At 64.8% G+C, this 10,455-nt stretch overlaps 2 protein-coding genes across 7 annotated transcripts; one reads left to right on the forward strand and one right to left on the reverse strand.

Moving 5' to 3' along the window:
* Positions 1-103: 103 nt before the first annotated feature.
* Positions 104-6,723, forward strand: BRSK1 (BR serine/threonine kinase 1; the record flags this gene model as incomplete). Its single annotated transcript, XM_044668427.1, has 12 exons — positions 104-298; positions 611-642; positions 874-1,044; positions 1,567-1,664; positions 1,794-1,959; positions 2,168-2,228; positions 2,444-2,819; positions 3,359-3,407; positions 3,837-3,960; positions 5,055-5,253; positions 5,363-5,452; positions 6,395-6,723. Coding segments are annotated over 12 exons (1,728 nt in total), but the record flags the coding sequence as incomplete, so codon positions are not given.
* An 81-nt stretch (positions 6,724-6,804) lies between these two features.
* On the reverse strand, positions 6,805-10,104 carry TMEM150B (transmembrane protein 150B). Of its 6 annotated transcripts, none has more exons than XM_044667126.1 (7): positions 9,889-10,104; positions 9,174-9,255; positions 8,942-9,001; positions 8,799-8,841; positions 8,532-8,659; positions 7,786-7,969; positions 6,805-7,304 (listed from the first exon to the last, which is right to left on the reverse strand). In XM_044667126.1, exons 1-7 carry the CDS (start codon positions 10,017-10,019, stop codon positions 7,117-7,119), a joined length of 816 nt encoding a protein of 271 aa, XP_044523061.1. In that variant the 5' UTR covers positions 10,020-10,104; the 3' UTR covers positions 6,805-7,116. The 6 variants fall into 6 exon arrangements, with proteins under 6 accessions (XP_044523061.1, XP_044523060.1, XP_044523057.1 ...); XM_044667125.1 differs by having other exon boundaries at positions 8,799-8,866; XM_044667122.1 differs by having other exon boundaries at positions 9,771-10,104.
* Between the last annotated feature and the right edge of the window lie 351 nt (positions 10,105-10,455).

The raw sequence follows: 10,455 nt of genomic DNA on the forward strand, positions 1-10,455 counted from the left end.
CCGCCGGTGCCCCCCTATCCGCCCTTACTCCGCGGCCCCCGCCCCCCGCCCCGCCTGCGCCTCCCTCCTGTCCCCGCCCCGTCCCGACTGCGCCCCCCTCCCCCCTGACTCCGCGGCCCCCCCTCGCCCCCATGCCCGCGCTCTCCTCCAGGGGGCTCTGCCCTTTGATGATGACAACCTGCGGCAGCTGCTGGAGAAGGTGAAGAGGGGCGTGTTCCACATGCCGCACTTCATCCCGCCGGACTGCCAGAGCCTGCTCAGGGGCATGATCGAGGTGGAGCCGGAGAAGAGGCTCAGCGTGAGTGGCCCGCGCGGCGTCCCTCCGCCCCCCACGAGCCGCAGTACTCGCTATGGCCAGAGAGGGCGCCCTCACGGGTCGGGGTGGGTCTGCGGGCAGTGGCTGTAGCAGCCTCAGCCTAGCAGAGAGGACGGGGCGCCTTTCCCCAGGCCGGCGTGGAGCAAGAGGCAAAGACTGGGGGGCGACGAAGGGCACCCTGCGGGCACCCCGCGGGATTCCCTGGGGGTGGGGGCGCGTGGATGGGCAAGAGACCCTCCCCTCCGCCGTCGGGGGCTTCTCTGACATCCCCTCCTCCTCCCCTCCACCCTGCAGCTGGAGCAGATCCAGAAACACCCCTGGTACCTGTGAGTACGGGCTGGGCGAGGGGGGAGGGCAAAGCCCCGGGCTTGGAGGCTTCCAGTCTGGCCTCTGAGGCTTCCTAGCTGGGTGACCCTGGGCAAGTCACTTGACCGCCCTTGCCCAGCCCTTGCCCTTCTGTCTTGGAGCTGTTCCTAAGACAGAAAGTAAGAGCCGGGGGAGGCGGGGGAACAACGGGGCGCGGTACTCCTGACCTCCCACTCAAGCCACCTTTGCAGGGGAGGGAAGCCAGAGCCCGAGCCCCGACTAGAGCCGGCCCCTGGTCGTCGAGTGGCCATGCGGAGCCTGCCCTCGGGCGGGGAGCTGGACCCTGATGTCCTGGAGAGCATGGCGTCCCTGGGCTGCTTCCGAGACCTGGAGCGGCTACACCGGGAGCTACGCAGCGAGGAGTGAGTGCACAGCCTGGGAATGGGGAGGGGAGGACAGAGCCCGGCTTTCCGCAGAGGGAGAGGAAGGAAAGGGGTGAGCTAGGGAGAAAGAGCTTTCTTCTGAGCTCCTGCTACTGAGGAGAGGGGGTTGTGCCTGCAGAGCCAGGCAGGAGGAGGCAGCAGAGAGCAGAGCCAGGAAGGGGCAGCAGAGAGCAGAGCCCAAGAGCAAAGCCAGGAGGAGGCAGCAGAGAGCAGAGCCTGGAGTCCAAGAGCTCAGGCNGCAAAGCCAAGAGGAGGCAGCAGAGAGCAGAGCCAGGAGGGGGCAGCAGAGAGCAGAACCAGGAGGGGGCAGCAGAGAGCAGAGTCAGAGAAGGAGCTACAGAACTGGAGACAAACAGATGGCTGCTGAGCCCTGTAGGAAAGAAGGGAAGAACAGCGGAGACGGAGGACCCGAGTCAGACACTAAAGCTGTCAAGAGAAAGATGTGCCGAGGCGAGCCAGGCCAAAGCGCTGACCCTGTTCTGGTCCTGTCTCGGGCCTCAGGGAGAACCAGGAGAAGATGATCTATTACCTGCTTTTGGACCGCAAAGAGAGATACCCAAGCTGTGAGGATGAGGACCTGCCTCCCAGGAATGATGCCGGTAAGGGGGCTGCCAAAGCTCAAAGTAGGTCGCCGTTTCCCCTCCTTGGGGGATCTCCCAGCCCCCTCGGCGGGAAGGAGAAGCCAGAGCCAGCCTAGAGCGCGGCCGCCCTCCCTGTTTCCCACACAGACCCTCCCAGAAAGCGGGTGGACTCCCCCATGCTGAGCCGCCATGGGAAGAGGAGGCCGGAGCGCAAGTCCATGGAAGTCCTGAGCATCACGGACGCAGGCGGTGGGGGCGGAGGCTCCCCTGTGCCCACCCGCAGAGCCCTGGAGATGGCCCAGCACAGCCAGAGGTGGGGCCCGCCCCCTGCGCCCCATTCCCTGTCCCTGGTGCCGGGCCTGAGCTTGGGCCCTGCCCTTCTCTCCTCGGTCAGCCTGGGCTGCGCGTGGGAAGGCGGCTTGGCTGCTCTCTCATCACCTGTGCTCTCTAAGCCCCCTCCCCCAGTTCCCTTCCCTGACCCCCTTGCTCCTGCTTTTCCCCCGTTCTTCCCTGAAATACAGATCCCGGAGTGTCAGCGGCGCCTCCACGGGACTCTCTTCCAGCCCCCTGAGCAGCCCCAGGGTGAGGCCGGGGCCCCTGGCTGGGGATGAAATGGCCACTCTGGGCAGACGCTGGGGCCCAAGGAGGGCAGGGGGAGGCCGCTACTTCCCAGACCCCCCGGAGAAGGTCCAGGCCCCCAGCAGGGCTTAGCGGCCCCTCCAGCCTGCCCACCGGTCCTTGGCGGAGGACAGCCGCCCACCTGCCTCTCTCCGACCGTCTCTCTCCTCTCCCGGCAGAGCCCAGTCTTCTCCTTCTCCCCAGAGCCCGGGGCCAGTCCTGCGGAGGAGGCCCGGGCCGGAAGCTGCCCGTCACCAACACCCAAGACTCAGACGCTGCCATCTCGGGGTCCCCGGGGTGGGGGGACGGGGGAGCAGCCACCACCCCCCAGCGCTCGCTCTACACCCCTGCCTGGATCCCCCCGCACATCCCCGGGGGCCGCGACGCCTCCGCCCTGCTCCCCGCGGGCCAGCCCCACTGGCACACCAGGAACCACCCCCCCTCCTAGTCCTGGGGCCGGGGGAGGGGTCGGGGGTGCTGCTTGGAGGAGTCGCCTCAACTCCATCCGCAACAGCTTCCTTGGCTCCCCCCGATTCCATCGGCGCAAGATGCAGGGTGTGTAGCCCGGGGCCAGAAATGGGGGTGCAGGGGGTGTGGGGTGCCCAGAGACCTCGTCCGGAGGGCACAGGGCCCTGGGCTAAGCTAGAGCGTTCTCTCCCTGTCTCTGACTCTCCCTCTGTCTCTCTCTCTCTCTCTGCCTCTGTCTCCCCCCTCTTTGTCTCTCTGTCTGTCTGTCTGTCTCTCTCCCTCTCTGTCTGTCTGTCTCTGCCTCGGTCTCTCTCCCCCCCATCTCTCTCTCTCTCTCTCTCTCTCTCTCTCTCTCTTTCTGCCTCTGTCTCTCTGTCTCTCTCCCTCTCTCTGTCTCTCTCTGTCTCTCTGACTCTGTCTGTTTGCCTCTATCTCTCTGTCTCTCTCTCTATCTCTCTCTCCCTCTCTCTCTCTCTCTCTGACTCTCTCTATCTCTCTGTCTGTCTCTCTCCCTCTCTCTGTCTCTCTCTGTCTCTCTGATTGTCTGTCTCTGTCTCTCTCTGCCTCTGTCTCTCCCTCTCTCTCTGTCTCTCTGTCTCTCTGTCTCTGCCTCGGTCTCTCCCTAGTCCCCACAGCAGAGGAGATGTCCAGCTTGACCCCGGAGTCATCCCCAGAGTGAGTCCTGACGGGATGGCGCGAGGCGGGTGGGGGGGCACTTGGTTTCTCCATCTGTAAAATGAGGCTGTTGGTCTAGAAGTCTCTAAGCCTGCTGGGGGCTTGGAGCAAGTCTGCTCCCCAACTCTGGGCCTCGGTTTCCCCTTCATTGAGAAGGGTCACAAGCCGTGACTTCCGCCTCTGGCCCACAATGCCCAGGGATTGCAGGTTGCATCCCACAATGGCCATGAGGGAGTCGGACTCGACGACCTATGAATGCCTGTCCCCATCCGGATCCACTTTTCCTCTTGCCAAATGGAGGCCTTGAACTGACTCTGAGTACTCTCTAAATGCCATGATCCTAGGCTCTGGGCCTCCCTTTTCCCTATCTGTGGAATGGGCTGGCCGAAGTCCAAGGTCCCTAAGCCTCGTCCCCTCCCCATCCTCCAGGCTGGCGAAGCGCTCCTGGTTTGGAAACTTCATTTCCCTGGACAAGGATGAGCAGATTTTCCTGGTGCTGAAGAACAAGGCTCTAAGCAGCATCAAGGCTGACATCGTGCACGCCTTCTTGTCGGTGCGTTGGCTCCCGTCCCCCCTGGGCTGGGTGGCAGCTCTCTGTCCCAGGCCTAGAGGGACCACCCCATTTCACAGAGGGGGAAACCGAGGCGAGTGTCCGAGATAGGGTCGGAACGCTGGGCCTAGTACTGAAGGAGGAGCTGCCCCCTGGCTAGGCCCCACTCTGGGCCCCCCATCGCTTGGCATCTGGCCGTGAGCTGGGTCCAGAGCCACTTGCCCAGCTCCCGTGTGCCTCTCTGAGGACATGGTGTTAGGGGGAGACTGATGGCCCCCGAAGTCTCCTTTGCCCCATCCTGCCCTGGGGCTGGCCACCTGCCTTCTCACTGCCTGAGTGCCTGACCTAGAGCCTGATGGGGGTAGCTTTGAGGCCAGAAAGGAGCCCAGGCTTCCAGACACAGCTGTGAGTGAGCAGAGGCCAGGGGGTGCTGGAGGGCCTTCATGGGGCAGCCAGGTGGTCCAGTGGATGGAGCGCTCGACCTGGGTCGGAAGACTCATGGTCCTGATCTCAGACTAGCTGGGAGGCCCTGGCCAAGTCACTTCACCCTGCTGGCCTCCACTTCCTCATCTGTGAAATGAGCTGGAAGTGGCCGACACTGCAGCGTCTCTGCCAAGAAAACCCTAAATGGGATCAGTAAGCGTCGGACACAGCCGGACAACAACTCCACGGCAGGGGCCTCCTGGAAGCTTTCCCCAGGCAGTTGGCAATCACAGGCTGGGGCCATGGGCTGCCCCAGGGTCCCTGGTCTTGAGGGCATCCATCTCTGGCCCTGGTGGAGCCTGGGGTGCCTGTGGGGCCATGGGCCTGGATTCCAGGCTCCCAGGATGCTCCAGGCTCATTGGTTAGGCCTTGGAAGGGCTTGGAGGCGGAGAGGAACCACCACCCCTACTTAGGACACAGAAGCCCCGAGTTCTTGCAGCACCTGCCAGGGTGCCCAGGGCCCCGGTAGGGGGGAGCACCTCAGTTTCTAGGGCGTTTCAGCCTTGGCAGCACCCTGCCAGGAGAGACCGGGGCGCTCTTGACACTGGGGCCCCCAGGCTCGTCTTCCCCGGCAGCAGGTGATCAATAAGGCTTCTCCCTCCCTCCCGATGTAGATCCCCAGCCTGAGCCACAGTGTGCTGTCCCAGACCAGCTTCCGGGCTGAGTACAAGACCAGCGGCGGCCCCTCCGTCTTCCAGAAACCCGTCCGCTTTCAGGTTGACATCAGCTCGTCCGAGGGCCCAGAGCCCCCTCCCAGGCGGCGGGAGCGGGATGGCGGCGGCGTCTACTCGGTCACCTTCACACTCATCGCCGGTAGGTACCAGGGGGCCGTCCTCGCACAGGCCTCCACAGAGGGGCCCCCAAGGCCCGAGGGCCGGCCAGCTCCCGCTCACGTCTCCTTTCCCCTTGCTCCTGCCCCCAGGTCCCAGCCGCCGGTTCAAGCGCGTGGTGGAGACGATCCAGGCCCAGCTCCTGAGCACCCACGACCAGCCCTCGGTGCAGGCACTGGCAGGTGAGGCCCCGCTGCGGAGGGGTTTGGGGGACGGAGGAAGTGGGACAGCCTGGCAGCAGCCCCTCCTTCCCTATGGCTCGGCAGCCCCAGGGAGCCAGGCTTCCCAGACCCACCAGCACCTGTTGCCTCCCAGGGGCCAGGGGCCTGATGGGAGTCTCCCTAGAGATGGTTGCTAGGCAACAGCATCTTCTTGGCAACCCAGGTCCCACAGGTTGTAGGTAGAGACTTGCTAAGGTTTTGCCAGGGCAGTGCCTCTTGGGAGGACCAGAACACCTTAGAAAGTGTTGCTAGGCACAATAGCACCTTAGCAACCATTGTCCCAACCAGGTAATCCCTCTGGAGAGGAGGAAGTAGGCCTCCCTCGAGACTATGGCCGGGCAGTGACCCTTCCTTAGTAACCAAGATTCTAGGGTGCGGGTGGGACGAGACCTCCACCGAAGTTTCCTCAGTGCCTGGGTTCTAAGGCGGGAGTCAGGCGAGGTCTCCCTAGAGACTACTGCTAGGCAACCAGTATCCTAGGACCAGCCTCAGCATCCTGGCTAAGGAGCCCAGGTTCCTGGGCTGAATGAGCTTTCCTTATCGCGCTGCCATGCCGCCGGGCTCCGGGGAGCCAAAGACAGCAAAGAATAAGTCCCTGCCCTCCGCCAGCATCCAGGCGGACAGAGCCATTCTGGGGGATGCCCCATTGCTCAGCCTCCTCAAGGGGAAGCGTGGCCTATCGTCCCAGCAGGAGAAGAGGCCTGTGGGGTCCCCCAGACCCTCCTGGACCTCGATACCCCCAAGAGCTGGCCTTAGCTACCAAGATTGCCAGGATTTGTTTCCCCATCCCACCCCTCGGCAGGGCCGGGCTTTGCAGCAAATGTGGACCTCGAGGGGCCCCCCTTTACTGCGGGAGGGCCCACCTCAATATCTTCTCCTCTCTCTCCATCGATGTGCCAGCAGATGAGAAGAATGGGGCTCAACCAAGGTCCCCTGCCAGCACCCCTTCCCGAGGGCTACAGCCCCCACCAGGCCGGTCTGAGCCCCCCGAGCTGGGCGGTTCCCCTCGGCGTGGGCCACCCCCCAAGGACAGGAAGCTGCTGGCGGCCAGTGGGAGTCCCCAGCCCTGATCTCCATCCCCCTTTCCCCCCTACATCCTGGACCCCAGCCCCCATTCCCCCCCCTCAGGGGTCACTCTGGCCACAGATCCCTCATCCTCCCCACCTCCCCATCAACCCCCACAACTGTGAAGCTGTAAATACGGCCGGGGCATGGGGTGGGGGCCCAGGGGTTCAGTGACCCCCACAGGGAAGGGGTGACTGGGCTGGGTGGGGGGTGGGGTGGGGAGCCATTTCTATTTTATTTANTTTCGCGCCTTCTGCTTCCTGCCTCTTGCCTCCTTCCTCCTTGAGCGGTCACTGGGGAGCCCAGGGCCCCTCCTGGGGTCTCTAGATGGCCCCACCATGCCCAGACAGCCCCTTGTGGCGGAGCCTGGCCTCTGGTGGCTAGACCAGGCAGCTGTGGCCAGGTCAGAGGGCAAAGCCCTCCCCCAGGAGAGGACAAGGAGCCAATGTCTTGCTGCCACTCGCCGCGCTTGGCCCAGGCTTGGGTCAGAGTTCAGTGGTCCAAGGACCCAGACCAAGGCAGGGTGGAGGTGAGGGAGGGGCTGCGGTACACAAGGGGAGCTAGAAAGACGCCAGGCTGGCAGTACTCGGGGGACACGATGTGGGCCTGGTCTGCAAGCTTAGGACCAGGCCGCTCAGGTGGGAGAAGTCCACCGCCAGGAGGCCGAAGAGAATGAACAAGAGCATGGAGATGGACCACTCGCATACGGCGGCCGCAGACCGGAGCGACCTCAAGTGCAGCACCACCACTAGGGTCCTGGGTCAAGGATCATGGCAGACTGAGGGCCCCCAGCCCACCTGCCCCCAAGGTCCTGGGGAACCCCTCTCGGAGGCCCGGGCTCTTCTGCCCCAGCAGATGCTGAGAGAAGGGCGCTGGGGCTTCCGTTCCAGGCTCCTCCACGAGAAGCCCGCCCGAGGGCCTCACTTCTATCTGATCCTCTTTGGGCCTCTCCAGAGGAAGGGGTCAGAGGCCGCCTCTGGGAATAATTCCTGTCTGGGAAGCCACACCCCACCGTCCCCTGCCCAGAAGGCAATGAAAGCATCGTCTTATCACCTCTCAAGTTCATAGGTTAGAGCCAGTGATCTGAGGGTCCTCCCGGCCTGCCGCGTTGGCATTCATCGCATTAGCAGTGGGGCCCTGAGCCTTAGTCTCCCTCTCTGTGAAATGGGCAGGCCAGGGGCCCCCTTCCCGCCCCCCAGCTCCAAGGCCCCCCTTCAGGCAGAGGATACTGGCCACCATGAGGAAGGTGCAGCCCCCGCAAAGCAGCAGGCGCAGGGTCTCGATCCAGGGGGCGCCTGGCTGGGCCTCAGGCTTGGCCTGGCGTAGCAGAACCAGCTGGGTCCAGAAGTAGGCCACCCCTACCACGAAGGCCAGGAAGGCTCCAAAGAGATGCATGGAGAGCTCATTGCTTTGCTGGGGGGGGAGGACGGAGAGGGTGAGAGCTAGAAGGCCAGAGGCCTGACTTCTGCGTGCTTGTGGTGGAGGGGTCAGGGAGGGCTGCAGAAGAAGACTTGGACTGGGCCTTGGGTTTGAATCCTTCCCTTGGCACTTCCTGGGGGAGTGGCTTGGGTCGCCCCCTCCTTCCCGTCTGGCCTCGTTTCTGGGAAAACGAGGGGAGTCGCACTGGCCGATGGCCAGGGCCTCCTACGGCACTGAGCCAGATCAGTGACTAAGAATGACTATCCCGGCCAAGGTTACGGGCTCAGGGCTGAGGGGGCCAGATCTCCTCTCAGGCCTCGGGGTCCTCCTCTGGAAAGTGAGGGGGCTGGGCTCCTTCCGGGCCTACTCTACGTGGGGAGGGCCGGCTGCTGAGGCCTGAGAGGTCTTCAGATGACCCCCCCAAACCCGCGAGGGAAGGGAAGGAGCCCCTCGCTCCCCTGCAGCCCCTCAGGACCCTGACTCCCCACCCCCGGGGGGCCCCAGGCCGGGGTTTGGAGCCCTGGGGCCTGTTGAGCCATTCAGCCTGGAGTCTTACCTGGAAGTTGCCCACGAAGGAGGCCCCCAAGGCACAGAGGAAGCCCAGCCCCAGACACAGCCGATTGGGACCCTTGGGGACACCCCATTCCCGGAGCTGGAGGTAGCGGAGAACGCAGATCCAGGCCACTTGGTGAGGGGGAAGAAGGGAAGCATGTGGGCCGCAGGGGTCCCGGAGCCAGGATCCCCCCATGCACCAGCGAGAGCCTTGGTGAGTGCCAAGGGCGGCCCAGGGAGGAGCAGGGGCAAGGCAGGACAGGCTACTCACCCATGACCGCCCCGACGTTCAGAAGCTGGCCGAATATGCAGCTCTGAGGAGGGAAGGACCCGCAGAGGCTGGAGGCAGGAAAAGAGACGGGGTCACCTGCGCCTCCCGCGGACACCCTCCCCGGCCCAGCACCCCCAGCGTACCTGATGTAGGGAAAGCCCTCTGTGAGGTTCACAGACTTGTTGGACACTGCCACGGCAAAGCTGGGGGGAAGGGGAGCTCAGCCTTGGGGGCCAGCCCCCCCCATCCATCCATCCGTCCCTGGAGCCCGTCCCCACTCAGGGCCTCCAGCCTCCACCCGAGGGCCTGGCTCTCCCGTGGGGCCTTCCCCCCCCTCCCCGGGGCCCCTGCCATCCCCTCCCGGTGGCCACTCACATCGTCCAGACCCCAACTATAGCCCACACTGCCAGGCCGATCGGGAGCAGGGCCAGGTAGCCCCACATCCCTGGGGGGGCACCTGTGGGGAAGGAGAGGCACCATCAGGGGGCACCACGGGCAGAGGGAGGGGAAGGGAGGTCCCAGCTGCCCTCCTGCCCTAGGAGAGGCCCCCCCAGAACCACTGGGCGGCCCCTTCCCAGAAACTCAGCAGCAGGTGGCTGGGCCAGCCCGGGGTACACTGGCATGGCCGGGACCTCCCCCGCTCCCTTCCCATCTCCTTTTCAGCCCATCTTGAGGCCTTTCCTCCCTCCCAGGGTCTCGATCCCCTCCCCCCCCTTCCAAGGCTCTGGCTGGACCCTCACCACCCCGAGGGTTCTGGATTCTCTCTCAGCCTCTACAGTGGAGATCCCAGGGCCAATCCCCGCGGCCCAGGAAGGTTGGGGCAGCCCAGGGGGTGCTGGGTGGGGCCAGGGAAGGGGGCAAAGTCCAGGATACACCCGGGAGGGCGGAGAAGGCGTCCACCTCCTGGGGATCCAGCCGGCCCCTGGGCCGCCTCTCCCCGAAAAGGCAAGTGGGACCAGAACAGGAAGGGACCTGCTGGAGGCCGCCGCGGTGGGCAGCAGAGCTCCCCCTCCTGTGCCCCTCGAGCCCCAAATCTGGCCAGTGCAGCGGGAGACGGAGCCTGGAGCCTCCCGGGGAGGGGGCGGCCCACCTCCAGGAGCCGGGGGGCTCTTGTTCCTTAGCGGCCGCTCTCGGGGCGCCCTGAGCAATCTGCTGGCCAGTGGAGTTCCCCTTCCTCTCCCAGGGTGTGGTTGGGAGAGGGCCCTCGGCTGACATCTCCATCCTGAAGGCCTCCCAGCTGGGGAGAGACTTCCTCCTTCTTGAGCAACTTCCGGCCCCCTCAGCCGCCCGCTGCTCCCCATCTGGCCCCAGCCCCGAGACTCCCCGATTCCCTCACTCTCAGCACGGCCATTCTATGGAGGGTCAGACCAAGCCTCTGAGATGGGGGGGTCGGGAGCGGGATGGAGGCAGGGAGGGGAGGATGGAGAAATGGGCAGAAACCAGGATGGAGAGAGGGGAGGGGTGTAAGGGGAGGGAACAGGGAAGCCGAGATGAGGGAGCCGCCAAGGGAGGGAGAGAAGGCTGGGAAGAGACCCAGCAGAGGGAGGCAGCCCGGGGCTGGGCTGAGTGGCCCCCCTGCCCAGCCCCGGACGCTGGGGTCAAGGGTTTCCCCATCCCTCTTGGCTCAGGGAGTGGGGCCTGCGATGGGGTCCCTCAG

The sequence above is a fragment of the Gracilinanus agilis genome, chromosome 3, assembly GCF_016433145.1.
Source record: "Gracilinanus agilis isolate LMUSP501 chromosome 3, AgileGrace, whole genome shotgun sequence".
Taxonomy (NCBI): Eukaryota; Metazoa; Chordata; class Mammalia; order Didelphimorphia; family Didelphidae; genus Gracilinanus; species Gracilinanus agilis.

Bases quoted from the DNA above. Each gene is read 5' to 3' on its own strand.
- TMEM150B (XM_044667122.1), bottom strand. From the start codon at position 10,099: ATGGGGAGCAGCGGGCGGCTGAGGGGGCCGGAAGTTGCTCAAGAAGGA. The intron at 9,002-9,173 runs GTGAGTGGCCAC...CCTTCCCCCCAG, and splicing joins ATAGTTGGGGTCTGGACGAT to CTTTGCCGTGGCAGTGTCCA. The intron at 8,842-8,941 runs GTACGCTGGGGG...TTCCCTCCTCAG, and splicing joins GAGGGCTTTCCCTACATCAG to AGCTGCATATTCGGCCAGCT.